Source organism: Triplophysa rosa, linkage group LG20 (assembly GCF_024868665.1).
Source record: "Triplophysa rosa linkage group LG20, Trosa_1v2, whole genome shotgun sequence".
NCBI lineage: Eukaryota > Metazoa > Chordata > Actinopteri > Cypriniformes > Nemacheilidae > Triplophysa > Triplophysa rosa.
The window spans coordinates 15,615,953-15,636,873 of NC_079909.1; the positions used below are offsets into that span (position 1 = coordinate 15,615,953).

General features: G+C 41.0%; 1 protein-coding gene across 3 annotated transcripts in view; it reads left to right on the plus strand.

The window, feature by feature from the left end:
- The window catches only part of sipa1l2 (signal-induced proliferation-associated 1 like 2), a 62,228-nt gene that overhangs the window by 8,918 nt on the left and 32,389 nt on the right, over positions 1 to 20,921 (plus strand). For 2 of the 3 annotated variants that reach the window (XM_057361448.1, XM_057361450.1), the window contains exon 2: positions 19,199 to 20,885. In XM_057361448.1, the coding sequence (XP_057217431.1) occupies positions 19,529 to 20,885 (1,357 nt within the window). In that variant the 5' untranslated portion in view covers positions 19,199 to 19,528. Of the gene's footprint in view, positions 1 to 11,829; positions 11,961 to 19,198; positions 20,886 to 20,921 lie in introns of those variants that run through there. The other variant, XM_057361449.1, reaches the window with a different exon arrangement.

Consider the following 20,921-nt stretch of genomic DNA (forward strand, 5'->3'; position numbering starts at 1 on the left):
AATTCTAAATGTTGCTGACTTTTGGTAAATATAATTATTTTTATTTTTCCATCTTATTGACCAGTTTGAGAACTGCTGATGTAGAATAATAAGATAATTTTATTATGAATTTCATTAGTTATACATTTTAATTATTTTATGAAAACTGCTTAGTATTATATTGTTGTTGTCACTGTTTTATAAAAGCAATATGCCACCAGGGTAACAGGGGTCTGGTGTTGCATTTCTTACCCCTTTCATTCTTTTATATATATTTATAGACCTCTTCAGACGGTGTAAACAACGCTGGTCCAGAAGAGCTTCTTGTTTTAGTTCTTTAACAGTACACAAACGTTTAAACAAAATACAACCAACAGATTATTTATAACCAATTTAAAATGTGAAACAAATATCTTTTAGATTTAATTATATACTGTATGTACGATAAAACTACTAATAAATAAATAAATAAAACTGGAAGTGCTTCTGGACCAGTGTTTACAGCCTGCAAAGTGAAATATATGTATTTATTTCCTTTATTTATTTAGTTTATTTGCCCTGTGTATGGTATATCAAAAGACACCACCAGATTAATCCCCCAAATGTTTGAATTATTCTGTATCACTGTTGAGATGAATAGAATGACAAAGGGATTACAGTTCAGGCACTGATGCTTCAGAATTGGGTGACCTGTGGTTGCTGATGGGTGGATGCCCTGAGTCCATAAAGCACAGTGTGTAGTTTTTAGTAGGGGTTTATGTAGTTGACCTGCTGTCCTTTAAAGCTGCAGGCCAGATAAAAGGAGAGGATTAGCGTCCTTCATAGCATTCCTCCTCCTCACTGTAGCGAGAGTGGTGTCTCAACTGGAAGTTTAGGGGAATTCAGACCGGTGACATTGTGGATCCATTTAGACCTTTTTTAGGCTTTTTTATTTCTCAATCATCCTTCTCCTCCTTTATGTACCGCAGGCTTTATCATTTTCTGGAAGCCCCTATGACCTGGGAAATTAGAGACATTTGTGCAGGAAATTATGGGTGTGATTATAGTGGCAGGAAATGGCTGTCGGCAATTAAAAAAGACGAGGAAAAACACGTGTTGCCTTGAGACGCAGGTGCAGTCTTCAGAGTCTTCCGTCGGCTCTCGTCACGTTAAACATTACAGCGGCGTGTTTGTTAAAGTGTTGCGAGAGATCAAAGTCTTACCAGATCCGATTTCGGGCAATAAGGAGTTTAAATGGCTTCAAAACTCGCCAGATTAGTAGTTTTGGTTGTGGATGGTTCTAGCTGAGCGGTTTAAGATGTGCAAACTGTGACAGATGTGGATAAAGTGCTGATTTGCTTTGCTTACCCCTGTCTGACGAATAAAAGTCTCATTTTTATAATCTGCAAAACAAATCCTTAGATTTACACGGTGTATTTATATATATACATGCATACTGATTCTTTTCATATACTGAATTTCTTTGGAGAAATTGTTGGGTTAGGCTTCATTTTTTATGGCATAATAAATCCTGATCTGGTCATGTTATCAGCTATGTTTTCCTAGAATTGTGATTCTATTAGTAGATTACATTAGTAGAACTTAAGGCCTTTCTCTGTTGCTGGCATCAGGGATTCACATCAGTAAATCCCTGCACTTCTACTACATACAGTAGACACATAATGGCGTCAGGTAAACCTGGTTGTATTTTTAACTCCAATGCTGCTCCTGGATCAGATTCCTAACCTGTCCTTGTTTTATATAACAGACCACGTTACTGCTCTCACATCTGCATAAAAGGGCAAGTCTTTGACCTTTTGCATGTTCAACATTTGACTTTTTCACGGCCTTGTTGACTTCCATAAAATCAGTCAACTGTTTCAATAAAATAATTATCGCTATAAAAATCTTTCGTCATGGGCATGATGGGATTTTTATGAGCCAGACGTGTCACGCAACAGCATGCGCATGTGTGAGAAAGTGTGTGTTTGAGTGTGTGTGTGTGTCCTGTCTTAGCATTGGAATCGATTAGCTGGTAGGTGACCTGTTCGGTTCAAGGTTAATTGGACTTATTGTAGCAGATCATGTTGTGAGACGAAGCTCGAGCAGAGACGGGTTAGACACGGCTATATTGCGCCTGTATGTGCAGCCTTTCTGCTCTAATGAGCCGTAGAGCTTGCAGCCAATCAGACGCTGCCGTTCAGCCTGTTCTGCCTGTTTTATGTAGTTAATGAGCATTTTAGCAATATTTGAGAGAAGCGTGTATTGTTTCAGGAACTCGATAGGAGGATAGGGTAATTGTTCGATTAATGACATGGTTAGACGTTTTGCTGCAGGGCACAGATGTATTGTTATGTTCCGTGTCATTCCAGTTTGCGTGTTTTTTGGTGTGTGTAAATGTGTGTGTTTACTTCGGTCTAATGCCTTTCCCTGACTCAGCTAGTAGAGTGCAGACTCAGCTCACTGGAGCCTAGACGTGAAGACGCAAACACGTACACACACATCTTCTTAGACAGTATCCCCCTAGTCTGACTTATACACTGCGTTCCAAATTATTATGCAAATTGGATTTAAGTGTCGTAAACATTTAATTTTATATTGGTCAATTAAACTTATGGATGGTATTGTGTCTCAGTGCTCTTTGGATCACTGAAATCAATCTCAGACACCTGTGATAAGTAGTTTGCCAGGTGAGCCCAATTAAAGGAAAACTACTTAAGAAGGACGTTCCACATTATTAAGCAGGCCACAGGTTTCAAGCTATATGGGAAAGAAAAAGGATCTGTCTGCTGCCGAAAAGCGTCAAATAGTGCAATGTCTTGGACAAGGTATGAAAACATTAGATATTTCACGAAAACTTAAGCGAGATCATCGTACTGTGAAGAGATTTGTGGCTGATTCAGAGCACAGAAGGGTTCGTGCAGATAAAGGCAGAATGAGGAAGGTTTCTTCCAGACAAATTCATCGGATTAAGAGAGCAGCTGCAAAAATGCCATTGCAAAGCAGCAAACAGGTATTTGAAGCTGCTGGTGCCTCGGGAGTCCCGAAAACCTCAAGGTGTAGGATCCTCCAGATGCTTGCAGTTGTGCATAAACCTACTATTCGGCCACCCCTAACCAATGCTCACAAGCAGAAACGGTTGCAGTGGGCCCACACATACATGAAGACTAATTTTCAAACAGTCTTGTTTACTGATGAGTGCCGTGCAACCCTGGATGGTCCAGATGGATGGAGTAGTGGATGGTTGGTGGATGGCCACCATGTCCCAACAAGGCTGCGACGTCAGCAAGGAGGTGGCGGAGTCATGTTTTGGGCTGGAATCATGGGGAGACAGCTGGTGGGCCCCTTTAGGGTCCCTGAAGGTGTGAAAATGAACTCTGCAAGGTATGTAGAGTTTCTGACTGAGCACTTTCTTCCATGGTACAAAAAGAAGAACCATGCCTTCCGTAGCAAAATCATCTTCATGCATGACAATGCACCATCTCATGCTGCAAAGAATACCTCTGTGTCATTGGCTGCTATGGGCATAAAAGGAGAGAAACTCATGGTGTGGCCACCATCCTCCCCTGACCTCAACCCTATTGAGAACCTTTGGAGCATCCTCAAGCGAAAGATCTATGATGGTGGGAGGCAGTTAGCATCAAAACAGCAGCTCTGGGAGGCTATTCTGACATCCTGCAAAGAAATTCAATCAGAAACTATCCAAAAACTCACAAGTTCAATGGATGCAAGAATTGTGAAGGTGATATCAAAGAAGGGGTCCTATGTTAACATGTAACTTGCCCTGTTAGGATGTTTTTGATTGAAATAGCTTTTGATTTCAGTAAATATGACCTCCTAATGCTGCAAATTCAACAAATGACCATTTTCAGTTTCTTACAACCTATGAAATGTTTTCAAACTCTGTTGTGCATAATAATTTGGAACAGTGCATTTTGAGTTTTTCATTTTTTAAATAAATACTGTTGTCAGTGGGAGGTTTGTTCAATAAAATTCCAAATGTACCCTAACTGTTGATTACTTTAAAATTATACTGACTGTCATTTGCATCGACAAATTAGGAAAACCAGAGAAAGATATCATTTGCATAATAATTTGGAACGCAGTGTACATGTATCTTTAATACAGTCTCCCTATATGACCACCCCTTGGGAAAAGTAACGATGCTTTATAATAGTAAAACTGTAGAAACTGTTTTTTATATTTGAGTGATATGAAAGTAAGAAACATTGTAAAAAGTGAGAAAAAATGTATTCCGACTGTTTATGGTTGTTTATTGGTTTATTTCTGCCTATATTTAAAGGTACAGTGTGTAATTTTTTGGAGGATGTATTGACAGAAATGCAATATAATATACATAACTGTCTTCAGAGGTGTGTAAAGACCTTACATTATGAAGTGTTATGTTTTTAATACCTTCAATGAGCTATTTCTATCTACATACACTGTGGGTCCCCTTACATGGAATTCGCCAGGTTGTTTCTGCAGCAGCCCTACGTTTTCTCATTTGGCAAAGAAGCAAAAATGTGGTGACAACTTAGTCCTGTGTCATGCGCCGTAGTGCATCGAAAGGGGGGGGGGGGGTATGGGGGGGGGCACTGGACCTTAAATCATCCTTGTGTTCTTTAAATAAAATCACAGATTTTTACATTTTTGCATTGAACATTTAATATAACTTGGCATCAATGACTGGTGTAAATGATGGCATTTCATTTGTTTGAAGAGCAAACACATTTCTTGATACAGATAAAGCATTTATTTCACCAAGGCCTTGCAGGCATACACTCTTACTGAACAGTCTTTTTTTCAGGATTTTGTTGACACCAGCACTTGCAAAAATGTATGAATAATGAATACACACATGCAATAACTTGTCTTTTAATTTTTAATGCATGTGGCAGCTCGATGCATCCATGCAGGTTTTGTAGCAGGTTTGTCAACACTTCGATAACAACAACCCTCTTGTCTGGTCTGTATTAACACTGTAAATCTGAATGCTTAAATCTGATATTTTGACAATTCCATCTGTTTATATTTGCATTAGTTTCGCTTAGCCAGAATTATGACTGCCTAAATGCAGCCTTAGATTGTGTATATTTTAGATCCTGCTTCTCTTTCCCTCATTCTACCTTTCATCTGCACAGTGGGCTCGGGCTCATGAGATTGTTAGCGGATTTCAGCAGTCAGAGGTCAGCAGTCTTCAGAGGCGTCACTCACCGAGCCTAAAGGTTTTGTTCCCATGCGGTGGGAAAGACCTTATTCACGCCATCTTTACTCCCTGAATGCCAAAGAGCACCAGGAGTCAGAAATGAAGGGAATGAACAGACAGAGAGAGAGAGAGAGAGAGGGAGAAAGGCAAGCACAGCTGGGTGCACAGCCTCGCCTGAGAGAGGACAGTTTTATTTTAGAGAATCTGTGTGTGCTTTGTATTGCGAATTATAGAGCCCAGGGAATACTTTGTCTTCATCCTTTCTTTTCTCTCTTTCTGTCCCATTTTGTCTCTGTACTCTTGCTCTTAAAGCAACACTTTGTAGTTTTTCACCTTAAAAGAATGATTTTTTCAGTGGTAGAATAACTCTTAACTGGACGAATTCTACTCCCGCTGCTACCTGAGCAGCCTCATAGCAGCTACAACCACACTCTGTAAGTGCTGTATTCGGTTCGGTACACAAAGCCCCGCCCATCCCCTGCCTGCGGAAGAGTACCACATGGTTTCCAAACTACGTTTCTGCATTCGCCGGTTCCATCAGCTTAGGAAACATATTCACGTGTATTGTGCTGCCCACGGTTATAAGCTTATGCAGCAACATATTTTATAATTGCGCTTATCAACCACATGGCGGAACCGTGAGCAAAAGTTCTATAGTGTTGCTTTAAAGGAGTTGTTCACCTTCTAAAATGAAAATTCTGTCATCATTTACTCACCCTCTTGTCATTTCAAACATGTATGACTTTTTTCCTTCTGCAGAACACAAAAGAAGATATTTTGAAAAATGTTGGTAACAGAACAGCACAGTCCCCCATTCACTTGTATTGTTACCAATTCAAGTGAATGGGGGGGTTGTTAACAACATTCTTTAAAATATCTTCTTTTGTGTTCTGTGGAAGAAAGAAAGTCATACAGGTTTGAAATGACAAAAGCGTGAGTCAATTATGACAGAATTTTCATTTTGAAGGTGAACTACTCCTTTAAAGAAACAGTTCTCCCAAACATGAAAAATAAATGCTGTCATCATTTTCTCAACCTCATGTTGTTCCGAACAAGCCTGCTTTTTTTGTTCTGTGTATTGTAAAAGGGGATTTTTTAAGAATATTAGGGATGCTCCGGTAGGATTGTGTTTGCATGATGCTGATTTTACAAAAACAGATAGCTCAAAGAAACTCTCCTACAAAATTGTTGTGTTTGTGCTATAGCCAGTGTGTTGTTATTTTTTTAATTAATCACAGATATCGGTGACTCATTTCTAAAGAATATTTTGGCTTTTATCAATGCAATGTCAGCTCGACAGACACAATCCCCATTGACTTTCAATTTTTAACATACTTTTATTTTGCTTTTTAGGTCTTCAGATTGTCAGGTTTGAAACAACACGAGGGTGTATAAATGATGACAGAATTTTCCTTGAAGAGCTTTCGCTTAAGCTTCTGTTTCCCAAATGTTATTTCTTTTAAAAGAGAGCTCTTTTTGGCTAGAAATTGCTTACACAAGTGAGAACATCAGCCTTTAGGTTTTCTTAGTCTGTCTTTCTATTTTGTCTTGAACACATTTCTTCGCCAATAGTGCAGAATAAAGAGGGAATGTGTTTGAGTCTGACCGAAGATGTGGTTGTGAATGGGAACCAGCTGTTTCCGTAGCCCTCCATTTCTCTATGAGCGCTCGTCCCACAGCAGGAGGGAACCAAGTGGAAACCAGCACCCAACAGCTGCACACAAACTCAGCAAGGAGCCAAAACAGTCAGGATTTTTATGTCTTCGTTTTGTGGAACAACAGGAAGAGAACGAAGCATCAGAGGTTTTTAAGGGTCTGGCCTAGCTGGTAGGGTAAACCATACTTCAACAGTGTAAACAGAGGTGGGCGGAGGAGCCGAGGGGGGCCGTAAGTGACGGACGGTCCCACGTCAGTCAGGACGGCACAAGTGTTCTAGTGATCTAGTAACGTGACCTGGAGTCTCGGGGCAGAGGGGCCGGTCTCTTGTTAGGAATTCGCACCTCTACCTCAGGAACAGCTGTTGCTTGTCTCTCTCCATGTGTGTGTGTGTGTACAGGGGGAAGGGTGGTCTGCTAAAGGAATGTTCCGGGTTTATTTCACCCTAACGTCTGTGTACCGCATCTGTAGATTACCTCAGACTATAAATCTGTATTTACTGTAAACGCGTGTCCCATTTGTTTATAAACACTGAGGGACATGTTTAAATGAGTGTCTGAGGTAAAATACAGCGGTACAGATGGTGGTACAGAAACATTATGTTGAAAACATGGACTGTTTCTTCCTTTAAAGGTTTAGTTCATTGTTTATTTATGTAAATTTAAGGAATTTGTGGTTGACTTCCTGAAACGTGTCAACAATGTGGCTCGCTTTCAAAACTGCTTTGTTTAAGTGGTTCTACGTATGGAAGCGTTTGGGCGGGACTAACTGTTTGTCCAAACTGTGCTAGACAAGGGTTAAGCTAACTGTTTGTCCAAACTGTGACAACAGAAATGTTTGCTTCCTTTTTGCAAATATTTGCTTTGTAGTCAGTCCCTTACGAAAATTTACCATGGTTTTAGTTAAAATTGAAAAACAATGGTTTTACTTAAGTTAAAACCAAAAAAAATGGTTACTGTAGTAAAACAATGATTATCACAAAATAACGTAACGTTTTTATGTAAAATAACGTTATTGTATGTTACTGTAATAAATAACGTTATTGTACGTTACAAAATAACGTTTTTTATGTAAAAACCATAGTAAACGATGGTTACTGTAGTAAAACCATGGTTTTGCCCTAATTAATCAATGCACCAAAAAAACATGGTTACTACACTTGTACCACAAAAAAAACCATGGTTAATTTTCGTAAGGGGTATAAAGTGGGGACGGTATTAAAACAGTATTTCTTGCCCTGCTAAGAAATAAATATGTTATACATAACAGTGCAGTTCCAAACAAAATGTAAGCAGCTCTTCCTTATAAACCTGACAGTTTTTCCTGCGAGACACAAGGCCCATTAAAGCAAGAGAAGGAATGAGAATAATTCACAGCAAAGCCTTTTTCTCCAGTGCTCCATCACTGGGCTTTTATGAGACCGTTGGCTGTTGTAAATGCTTCTTTTTCTCATTGTGTGTACGACAGAACGATATGACCTTCCCACACTCTACCATATTACCAGTGACATTTACACAAGTATGTGGATATAGTTTACCTATTAAACAAAGATGCAAAAACAAAACAGTTTTTTTATTGGGAAGAATAAGTTTTAGCCTGTCTGCTGCAGATCTGTGATGCCTTTGGGCTCTTATAAGCCGAGTTAATATATCACAGTGAATGAAAACACATACAAACACACCACAGAGAGAGAAAAAGTCCCAATGTTTGAATAAACGCTTCACCTGAGTGTCAGGAGTGGGTCAAGTCAAATATCGCAGCTAGATAAAATCACGTCCCGGCCTACATTCAATATTCGGTTTGCATCAGTAGATGTCACTTTACAGAAATAATATATCGGTTGTGATTGCGAATGACGTTTCAATGCTAAATGCGAGTTCAGTACACATGCTGTGGCCATATGTTTGTGGTTGTACTTCTATTGAAAGTGATATCTGAGAAAAACAGAACCAGAGAAAGTAATAATAGGAAGAAGTCCATCAAAATGTTGTCTCTTCCAACCTACGGCCATCATCTTTCTTCTCTTTTCTTTTATCTTTTCTCTTTTATTTGACATGTGCCAAACCCGCTCTCCACCACCGTGACTCAGACGAGAGGAAATGTGCTGTCAATCAAAGATGCATGAAATCCGAGGTTGCTAGGTAACAGGGTAAAACAGCCCCAAACCCCTAACTAACAACAACAAACAAGTGCACATTTCAGAAAACGGCTAATAACACCGCAATCGTGTTTGGCATCTAACTGGCGCACGGCCACAGTATCCCGACAGCTGTGTGGTGAGTTTTCACACAAAACACACTGGCGCTTCCAAGCCTCGACTCGTACCAACCTTTAACCTTGCGAGGAGCGGAATGGGGAAAAACTGTAACTTAAACACTTCATTATCGACTCCAGCTGGTTGAAACCGCAGATTAGCTATCGCCAGAGATTTAAAGGGATTATTCACCCCAAAATAAAAATTCTGTCAACGTTTGGTCATCCTTATTTGGTTGAAATCTGTATATGACTCTTTCTTCTGCAGAGCACAGAAGAAGAAATTTTGAGAAATGTCTGAGTGGTTTGTGTTCAAACAGTGGAAGTCAGTAGGGTTCGATGTTGTTTGTTAAGCATTCTTCAAAATATCTTCTTTTGTGTTCTGCAGAAGAAACAACGTCATATCGGTTTGAAATGACACAAGGGTGTAAAAAAGGACAGAACTATCCCTTTAAGCAATATCACACAAGTAATAACTTACATTTTAGGGTGGTATGCTCAGCGAAAATATATCAGCACTGTTGGAGCGCACCTTGTCCAACCAAATTAGAAGACTGTCGGCAGTGTAAGTTTTGGTGAAGTGCACATACACACAACCAGTAGCTCCAGTTCACTTAAGTCTAACTTGCTGTGGGCTTGCCTGTTGGAAACTTTGCGATGGTGCATGCACACAGGCGGTCGCAGTGATCCATGAGTGCTTTATTCAGGCTCCAGGGGGAATGAAGACTGGTGAGTTAAGGAGAGGAAGAAAGATATGATGGAACAGTGCAGTCAGAGAGAGAGACATGGACTCTAACAAGCCGTAACCCCTCTGGAGACCTCAAGACCACCACAGTCGATAGAAACAGCTTTCAATGTGCCTTTGATTCAGTTGACATAGAAGTTCAAAAAATGTCTTTATTTTGGAAAGTAATTCGCTAATAATTTAATACAATTGTTCTTATGTGTACAGAAATTTCAGACATGTTCAGTGCAGGTGTCTAGATGTCAGTCTGATGTTGTTGAACGCAGATTATTTTAAGAAAGGGAGTCTATTGACTTCAACGTATTAAACCATCTGAATTTAAGGATTATTATTCCAAAATGAGTATTTAAAGTCAAAAACCTTCAAGACCAGCAGAAAGGCTGACGATGTGGTAAGTTTTTTTAGCATACTCAGCATCTTCTCATTTGACAACCGTTAAAAAAATGTTCTCTTGTCTCCTAGTCAGTGTACCACTGCATTACACTTTGTTTCGCTAACCTTGAAGGCTCCGAATGGGTTGGACGATGGACACGTGGCACAGCTGTAGGCAGAGTGAAGCGAGGCATCATGGGAATTTTTTTATAGTGGTTCGTCAAACTGCATTATCATCCAGCGCCGTGTGCTCAAAGGCTGGGTTTCAGTCCAAATGCCCCAGAGATGCTTTCCCATCATTACTGTCTGTTTACCGTCTGCAATTTTAATGACGCACAGCTCGTACTGACAGGAAGTTTGAGACGTTCAGCGTGTGTATGTGTGAGTCAGAGAGTTTATGGAGCTGACACTGCAATTTGTGTGTGTGTCAATCGATCAAACTCTGTATAGCACATTTCTCGTAAACGGGAATACAGTGCAAACTGGTTTGCCAGAGCAGTGATTACGGTCATTGGATGTAAGTGTGTATTGTTATACTCAATTTATATTTATTACATGTTTCTATGGTCAATTTTTTTAAAGACCATTGGCATTGAATCATGCTAGTATCTCGAACGTTGTCGGTTTGATTAAGAGGGAACATGCATTCCGATTAAAAATGTATACTTTAAATGCACGTTTACAAGTCGTTTCGGATAAAAGCATCTGCCAAATGCATAAACGTAAAGTATGCACACACTTCCCCATTGGTCAGCCAAGGAAACGGTCCTGCCCCTAAATCCACACTATTGGTTGAGACAGTGTTGCTATGTTAGACTGATTGTTTATTTGTGTGTGTGTCTGTGTTCTGTCGTCTTTCATGATTGTCAGGGCTCATCCGACTGCCGTTGTCCTCTAGTCGCCCTCTCCTCCACAGGACATCTGAGTTTACAGCGCCACAGCATATGGCTCCTACACAGGATTATTCCACCTTTGTCCTTTTTATCCGTCACTCTCAAAACTTTCCTTTCTCGGCCCCGCCATAACCCCCACAACTACAACCTGGAGCTGAATGAAAAGAGAAGCACGTAGAAATGCTTCAGCTGGGCTCTCTGTGCTTCTTGGAGGGTCTCTGTATCAATGCAGGTGGACTGAATTGGTTTGGGGGTGGGTGGGGTTCAAGAAAAAGGGGGTGAGGGACGGCTTCATCTGTTGTCTGGAGTTTCATGGTACTGCCTCTTTCCATAGAAATGCTAATATGCACCAGTGGCACCAGTTGTTAGGGGCTTTTGTTCAGGGGGTTGAAGGGGTCTGGAGAGATGTTGGGGGTTGAGGAAATGAGGTTTCTTTCTTTTAATTGTTCACCGGCTCTATATCGAGTTTTTTTCTGCACCGCTGGATTTCTCTTTATCTTAACTATTCTGTCACCACACAGATTACTTTTAATGAGTAACCAACGTTTGTTGTCCGTATCACCGAGGCAAGCGGCCCGCATTGGGAATTTATTGATCACCTCAGTTTAAGCAAACGTCAGTTTTCGTATTTGCGAGAGACAACGCAGGTACATTTTTGGGTGTGGTTTCCAGGTGTTGTGAGTGCACATTTGGCAAGGTTCTTAACACCGGTTTGTTACAGCAAGGCCTTGAGGACTTCGCAAAGACTGATGTATTTACAGCTGTTCATCGGTGGTGAGGATGTGGTGGAAAGCGACCGTTCCAAACCCACCGGCCAAACTGAACGGTCCTGGCATCGGTATCCATGAAGGATGCAAGAGTGTGTGTTTGTTTGGTGAGTGGCGCTTGTTTTTGTTTTGACATTTGTAAGGGGCTAGATTGCACTCGGCGGGGTTTTGAGGTTAGATGGAGAGCTCTTTAATACCGGGTTGCTTTGTAATTGTCTTAAACTGGGATAGTTGTCCTAGAGGTATTTTTCACATGTCTTTTTGCTGTTCGATTTATTGATGTGTGTTTGTTTTTAGACTGTTCTAGGCCAGAGGTTCTCGAGCGTACAGTAAAAATAGAAAAAATTTAGACATTTTGACTTGGATGAGATACATTTTAGTTAAGCATAAGTTTTTGGTTTTAAATGTAAAAACCGTTGGGTTGCCATGTAATGTTTAATGTCAAATTTGTGTCCTGAATTAAAGGCATTTTGTTAAAATCGGGGTGTGATAGGAAACGGTCATGTCTGGGGAGTTCAGGTCATTTTATCCAAATGTGTTGTGTATGTGTGTGTGTGGTGAAGGTATTTGAGTGGATAGTGCAGCAGGGTGTCGGGGTGTGTGTCTGTTGGGCTGCTGTGAGGAGCTCGGAATGCCAGATGGTGCTTGTTAAACTCAAAAAGCTCTCCCGCTCTCGACTGGAGCTCTGCGGTGTGGACCACATGCTGTCTGGAATGACCAGCCTCAATTCAGATGGGCAGAATTCTCGAACACCCAAAGCTACCTGCTGCTCCGGTTTTCTCACAGGGCCTTTCAGTCTTTCTTTCAAGTCCAGCGTGTAGCCAGAATCTCCCGGTGAATGAAGGTTGCCGCCTGAGCGAGAGAAGAAATTAGTTTGGCTCGGGGGACAATGCCGAAGGCCACATTCCACAAAGCTACTGCTGTTCAAAGGCACAGAAGAAAGAAACTGAATAAGGAGGCAGTGTGAGGGTCTAGATCTAGTCAGGTTTGTGAAAGAACCTCGATCTGTTTGCTTCCACTGACCTTAAAGAAGCTGAGATGCATTTAGAGTTATGCCATCGATTTCTGTCTAAACATGCCGTGCGCTCCACGTATGTGCGAAACGACGAGTCTCCGCGTGTTTATTTGCACCTACGAATATGTTTTTAGTGTCGTCAGCTGCACAAACCTGAACTGCAGAAATTGCAACTCATGTCAAGAGAAGCGATTGTCAAACTTTCAGTGTGTTGCCATTCACCCTGCAGCTGTATGCTGAAACGAACAAGCTTTTTCTTTATTATTCAAATTTTAATTAAACGAGGCACTATACCAACTCGCCCTTTATTTCGTTCTTAAAGCCTCATTGATGTGCGTGAAAAGGAGGATTTGTGTCCGAACAAAAGGCTTACATAAACTCTCGACTCCACTTGCTTAGCTGCTAGCTCATGAGCATTGTTCAAGTGAGGTCTATTTGGGTCGGGGCCAAGACTTTTGGTGTTAAGGGAGCGAAAGGTTGGGGGTTAATTTACCTCACAGCCGTGTTTAAGGTGCCCCCGTATAAGCTTCCATTACGCAAGATTGGTGCCATTTGTGGTTGATGCGTCATATGGAAGACATTAAATGGGTTGAAATTGGGATAACTTACCCTTAAAACAGCTCATTAGCCAAAATAGTTGGGGTGCTTGTAAAAGTGTGTGTGTTTTAGGATAGAAGCATACCAGCAAGGTTCTCCTTAGATGTTGCCTTGACAGTTGACTCGAACTATAGAGTTACTGCAAGTTTATGCTAATTCCTGCTAGCAGCAATGCTAAGAATGCAAAGCTTGTTTCAGGATTGAATGGTGTGAGGGGAATGGGCTTTGGAGAAGGTGGGCGGCCCTTATGTTGGCTGTTTTGCAAAAATAACGCAATGATAATAATCCACGCCTGTCTCTTACATTCCTGCACCCCCAGAAGGGGATGAGGGAATAGCTTTCCAAACAATGGAGATTCCAATTGTTATCACATACATGAAATATCATGTTCACAGTATGTGTCATAAACAGGACTTTATCTCTCATTGGGCTGGAGGCCATGAACTCCATTGGCAGACAGGCGTGTTGGAAAGCCAGCGCAGCAGATGCTGACTGTCTGTCTGTTCGTCCCTGGGTGTCTCATTTTAGCAGCTGATATCGGTTATCCAGGTTAGGCAAAAGCCAAAAGCGAGTCTAAACTCATGAAAGCAAGCGGAAAGCGTTTTCACAAACACACACACACACGCACGCACACACACGCACACACACACACACTGATCACACTTTGACTTATAGCAGATTTTTTTTGTAGTGTGAAATGATGCAGTTTTCTTTTCGTTGAAGTCCTAGCTATGAAAATGACGAAAGCTTGACATGTTCTGGCACAGAAGAATACATTCCTGCGTTCAACCCGCCAACTCGAGGTCATTTCGCTTTAAAATACTTAGGAAGTCACATCTGGGCAGTTTCCTAATGTAAATGAAGGAAATGTGAGTTATTGTGTTTTGACGTGTTCCTAAACCACAGATTTTTCTCACGGGTTCTCCGTTTGCTCACTGCTGTTTGTTTGGTAAACACCTGGAAGTTACATTAACCCAAATGGTAAAGGTCAGTTTAACTGTATTTCCCTCAGAGAGCCCCGGGGTCCCCTGGGGTCAGTCTTTCAACTTGTGCCCATAATGCCTGTGTAGATTTCAGGCCTCTGTTTTGTTTGTTGATTGTTTTTCCTCAATCACTCATTGGGTCTGTTCCTCTTCCTTTCTTTCCCACCCTTATGTTCTCGCTGGTGTAGTTTCACAAAGTCGCTCAAGATCTTGGAATGTGTGCCACATTTTTAAGATGTAAAGTTTAAGTAAAAATGTAAGTTGTAGTTCACCCAAAAATAACATTTCTGTCATCATTTAGTCACCCTCATGTTGTTCAAAACTGTGAAAAAAATACAGGTATATGAGTCTTCTTTTGTCTCCATTCAATGGAAGTCAATGGGGGCCAATGTTGTTTGCTTTACACAAAGGTTTTCGAAATATCTTCTTTTGTGTTTTACAGAAGTAAGAGTGTCATGATGATGAGTAAATGATTTTTATTTTTTGAAGTATTTCTAAGTGTTTAGACTGACATTTACCACATTGCATCTATGCATTTGGTCGATGCTTCTAAATTTATGTATGTCCTAATATATCAAAACAACTGCTTAATATTCTTAGCCGTAACAAAAAATCAAAGTAGAAATCAAATGTTTTCTTATGCCTGTCTGTCTGGTATGTCTTGTCAGATTTTCAGGCGCTTAACATCCGTGTGAAACAGTCTTGCTGGTTTCCTGCACGCTTGGAATAAATCCAGAAGTGTTCCTGGCATGTGAGGCATTGGAGCTCCCTGGCTGCTAGTTCTTGTTATGTGCCTCCAGCACTGGAATGCGTCAGCGCCAAAGAGACTCCTAACAAGGAAAGGCAAATGAGAACACAAGATCTACCAGCAGCGTCCCAGGAAGGAGGAATGTAGGTGAGCTCCGCGCTGGAGCAGAACAAGCCTGGGAGACTTTGGTGGCATCTTACGGGGTGTTGCCCATTTAGGGTGTTCACTGGCGCTGATGTCAAAACGTTCAAGTTCTGCTAGGTTTGGACTTGTGCCTACTCACCCAGTTGCCTTACTGAATCTCCCGAAGGGTTTTACTTAATCCTGTCAAAGTCATCCCTTTGTTTTGCAGTCAAACCCAGGAGCCAAAGGTTGTAATTGGACAGGAAGGAATAATCATTAGGTGTAACCTTGTAACATTGATTTGGACTTTGGAGTTCACAGTTAAGCATTGCCAATATGGGCAGAAATGTATTTGTTTGCAATATTTTGCTCTGGGGGAGCAAAAATCTTTGCGTTTCTTTAGTTTAATACTTAATGTACGTCATAAAGTATTTTAGTTGCATTAATAGGATAGTTCACCCCAAAATGAAATATCTTTAATAATTTACTCACCCTTGGGTTATTCCTAACCTGTATGAATTTCTTACTTCTGCAGAACACAACAGAAGATATTTTGAAGAACTTTGAATACCAAACCATATTGGTCCCCAGTGACTTCCATTGAATTGACAAAACTCGTTTCATTGTATTGAGATGTTTCTGAAAATATCTTCTTTTGTGTTTCACAGAAGACAGAGTCATACATATGAATGACATGAGTGTAAACAAAAGTTTATCATATTTAGATTTTTCTTATTTCTAAAATGTTCCAAAACTGTCACTTTTTGTCTGGTTTAAATTAGGTTTTCACTCCCAGATTTTGGACTCCACTATATGTGTGTTGGCAGGCCGAGTACATTGCTCTTCCACTGTGAGTGTGTTGACCTGCTTTCCAGCATTGTTTTGATCTGTTTCGCACCACATTGCAGTCCTTGCGCTAAAATGCCTTTTACAAGACTCGCTGTCAATCATCTGGTAAGGGGCTAACAATCTACTAACATCATTCGTCTCCAGAGCAGACAATCAAAATGTTGTGGATTTATTTCCCAAACATCAAAAATGAGTTGCCGTTTAAGCTTCTTATTGTGATTTAAATAATGAGTACTTTCAAAAGCATGTCACGAATCAAAAGCTCAATATGTGACATGCCTGTCGGGAGGTGGAACTTTCTGAAAAAGAAACGAAAATCTTCAGTTCAGATATTCTGTCATATCTACTTCTACCGTATCAGACATCAGGCAGACTGGGACTCCTTTGAACTTGTGTAGCTTTTGAAAATGATAGACAGTCCGGGGTGGTCACAGTCCCGTTTATAGATCCAGCTGTCTAAATAGATTGGGTCAGTGTGTCTTTGCGATGGGCGATGATAGCCATGATGGGTTTTGTTTTTCGGACGGCACGGCGCATGTGAGCGGGCATCTGAAAAGCAAAGGACTGGCTCATCATAATGGTAATCAATGACCTGTACAGGAACTGCAGCTGGACAGGGGGTGACAAAGGCGACGGGATTGGCCATTTGCCTGGCTCTGAAGCCCAGCGGGGGATTGTGGGAGGGAGGCTTTTAGATGTGCAATTTGTTGTCCTCTCAAGCCCTTTCTAGTTCTAGATGTGCTTCCCGCAGCGACTGGAAACCGTGGGTTCTTATTTGCTTTCTTTCTTTTTTGAAGGTTTGGATACGGCTGATTTGTTGTGATCAGTGTGTGTGTAGTCCTCTCTGAAGACAGTGTGCACATTCATATTTACATTTCGTATTTTTATCATTTTTTAAGCAATCAGGTTCTAGCACAAATATTTGTTTTATCATAGGGATCGCACTGATGTTGTTTGTTTTGGAGGAGAGTAACAGACTTTCATCTGAGGTCTATGAATCTTTAAAAACAGATGTGCAGGATGTAAATAATTCATACAGTATATGTTATTTGGTAGTATGTGAACGATTATGAAAAAACTAACAGACCTACATACTTAAAACTGTAATTTTACAATATGTAATTTCCATGTTCATGAGAAATGGGGTGCAGATGTCATGTGCTTAAATGTCATGAAAATTGTGCAAATTTCAAAAATCTAAATGTTCCTAAAAATAGCTTTCATTTTTTAATGCAGAATGCATTTGATTTTTGGGTGAAGTGTGACCCAGATGTGTCTGAAACATTTTGTGTGTAGTAGTGAGGTTCATTTGCCGTGATATAGAGCCATGCCCTTGTGTTTCGTGAAAGAGAGCCGTCTTACCTGTTGTTTCTCCTCCTTCATTTACTATTTAACAGCGTTCTTTAATAATGAATCAGCTTGTCATTTATGCACACACACACTATTCATCCATATTTTGAGAGCCGATTCTAAGTTTAGGTTCACAATCACTCTGTTCATCTCATGTAGAGATGTTCGGTGCTACAGGAAGGCTGTGTATCATGCAACTTTTAGGGTTACATTTTTTATTACACCTATATTTTGAAAGGCCATAGTACTTCTGAGAATAAGGTTGTGTCGCTATGTCCAAATGTCACACTTTTGATGAATATTTAACCGAGATGCTCTCTGTCCTCAGAAATTCATTTCACAGCGATCGACGATGTTTGTAAATTTGTGTCTGAAAAATGACCATCAACCTATAGGTCGAAGTGGAAAGTTGATTCAAAGGCAAAGCCAGTTTTACAATTTAATAAAGGATTACATGAGATTTGTCCAAGTTTTTGGAATTGTGCACAATGATTATAAAAGTGTTTTTTTCGTATTGGTTTCTATGTCTTGTGCTTATATTACAGCTGTACTGTAGGTCCAGTGAATTTCCAGACTCTGTAAACTGATAAAGATCCACATTTTTATGCGGCGCACAGCTGGTGAACTTGACAGATGAAGGATGTTTGTTTTAAAGGGAGGGTTAAGGTTGGTGAGGTATTGGGGTCAACGTCTATTTTACAGACAGACACCGCCTCCAAAACACATTATTAATAAACGGCGGTTTAATCAGCTTGCCTTTCAAAAGATTATTTTTAGGTTGGCAAGGTTCACAGCTGAATGTACCGTGGCAGAGGCTGACAGTACTGTAATTTTACACTCTCGCTCTCTAGTATCTTATTTTCGGATGACGGTTTTATGTATTGGAAAGCTGTTTTAGTGAATGGAAGGGTCAGTAGGTAGGTTCATTGAATTTAGTCAAGTGGTTGTAAAGAGTTTTATTTTTTGTACATCAGGGGAGAACATGGAACAAAAATGAAATAGAAGTGATTAGCTTGATAACAAATTAAATATTGTCGCTGTCCTTCCAAAACCTCAGACCTTTTTTTCAGGAAATGGAAAAAACACTGTACTTTCTTAAATGATTAAATACTGTGTTGTCAAAGTTGAAAAGCACTTTAGTTTTAATACCTTTTAGGGGTTAGATATTTGCAAAACCCAGTGACAAACAAACAAAAATTCACGAAATTTTTTAGAAGGACAGCGGCGATATACTAGCCAGCATCTTATCTGCAATTTGTGTGAAAGTAAAAATATGTGCGAATTATGCCCTAATGAAACAAAACAAGATATTTTCTTTATAAATTGTCATTTCTTGAAATGACTAGATTAAATATGAAGTGATCTGAATCCGTATTCAGTATTGCCTAAATATGAGATCACTAATGCATTTTTCATTGAGTTATTTATCTCCAATTAGATTGTGCACGAAGGTCAGAAAAGTTTTATAGATAATCTCAAAATGACACACGTTCGCGTGGAAATAGAAATGTCCTCTCTGGACAGACGTTCAGAAGCCTTATTAAATTAATTGGCCTTTTTGCTGATGCTTTGTTCAGTTGAGGATCTTGAGTGCTTTGCATTCTTTCAAGGTCACATTGCTATCTCTCCTTCCCAAATGGATTCTCTAATGATCTCTCTCTCTTTCTCGTTTCTTTCCAGAGCATCAGAGGGATCCCACCTGGCTTTGTTAAGCCTACATGCTTGTTAAATGACCGTATCCCCTGCTTGCCCTCCCGTGGAGTGAGCAGTTGTCCTTGACAGTGAAGCTGAGATAAAGAGATCTATTCTCCTCCTATGGATTACAGACCCATAGGTCTTAACACCCTGACGCGGGTCAGTCATTATTCACATCCTTCTTCCTGCACCGTCAAGCCCCTTAGCTGTTGTGTAAAATGCTGGAGTTGGAATTTCTGGTCAGGATGAATTATCGTTAGATATGAACGTCCTTAACTTTAGAGATATCGCTGACGAGGCCGTAGAAGCTTAGAGATGCAGACTGATGATTTATTTGCCAAAAAGCTTCAAGCTTTAAATGGGAATATGGGACCTCCCAGCACAAACACACAAGGAACACCAGCAGTGCCCAAGATGGGCATCCGGGCAAGAGTGTCCGACTGGCCGCAGAAGAAAGATGGCAACCACAATCCACCACCCAGATACGATAGCCTCATGACAACCTTTCAGAATGGAATGCCAAGCCAGCCGGCAGAGGATGTTGTCAAACCAAGCCCAGGTTCTCCTCCAAACAGCAGCTTTTTAGAAGCAAAATATGGGCTTGGAGATGTTATGAGCCAATCCTCTGGTAAAGTGCACCATCCTCTTCAGAAAAGGAGCAACAGTGATGTCACTATTAGCGATGTAGGGGCGGAGGATATGGATCAGATGGCGATCAACCCCAACACAGGTGCCTCTCTACACCGCGAGTACGGCAGCACATCCTCCATCAATCACCAGGGTTTGCCCAATGAAGGGTTATTTATCAATCTGAAAGAACACTCTGAGCAACCAAGCGCACCACCGCCACAAAGCTTTCCAGACTTCCGCCGGTTCGAGACCGCCATTTCCCCCAGTCTCCAGACCGCAGCACAGATCGCGAGGGGGGACATTGTCTGCATTCCAAACTACTCCGACTATGTGGACAGTTCTCTCTTTTATAGTCGGGAAAGGGAGAAGTCTTTCCTTCAGCGGCAAAAGACAGAGAAGAGCGAGACTTCTATCTTCCGCAGGCTGAAGACCATGAAGAGTGAGCAGCGGCAGTTAGGAGAACACGACGATTGTAGCAGACATGGACGTCAGTTGAGTTTCCAAAGATGTTTTGCCCATTACGACGTGCAGAGCGTGCTTTTCAACATCAGCGAGGCTGTTACTAACCGCGCCAACCTCGCACGCCGGAAGAATATAACCACGGGAGCTTCCGCGGCATCCCAGCACCAGGCCGGCGGGTCGGTGGACAGTTCTGACCCTTTGCCTCTTTGCGAGTCCCCTTTGGACACTTGTGAGGAACTTGGACAAAAAACTGGCAGTGATCCTGATGAAGGAGATGGGAAGGGCAATGGCTTGGTTCTCAGCTGCCCGTATTTTCGTAACGAGATTGGCAGTGAGGGAGAGAGGAAATTGGGCACTGCTAAATCGAATGATGTTTCCTGCAACGCAGGTGAAACTTATTCCATTGAATCTACTTTGAGTTCTCACTGCACGAATGCGGGGGTTTCTGTTTTGGAATTGCACAGAGAGAATTACGCATCTCGTGAGAACTACGCTGTTCCACGAGATTGCTTGAAACGCTACATCATTGAACACATTGACATGGGCGCATATTACTACCACAAGTTCTTCTTCAGTAAAGGTAGGACACAAAATGTGTAACTTGATTGGACTCCTG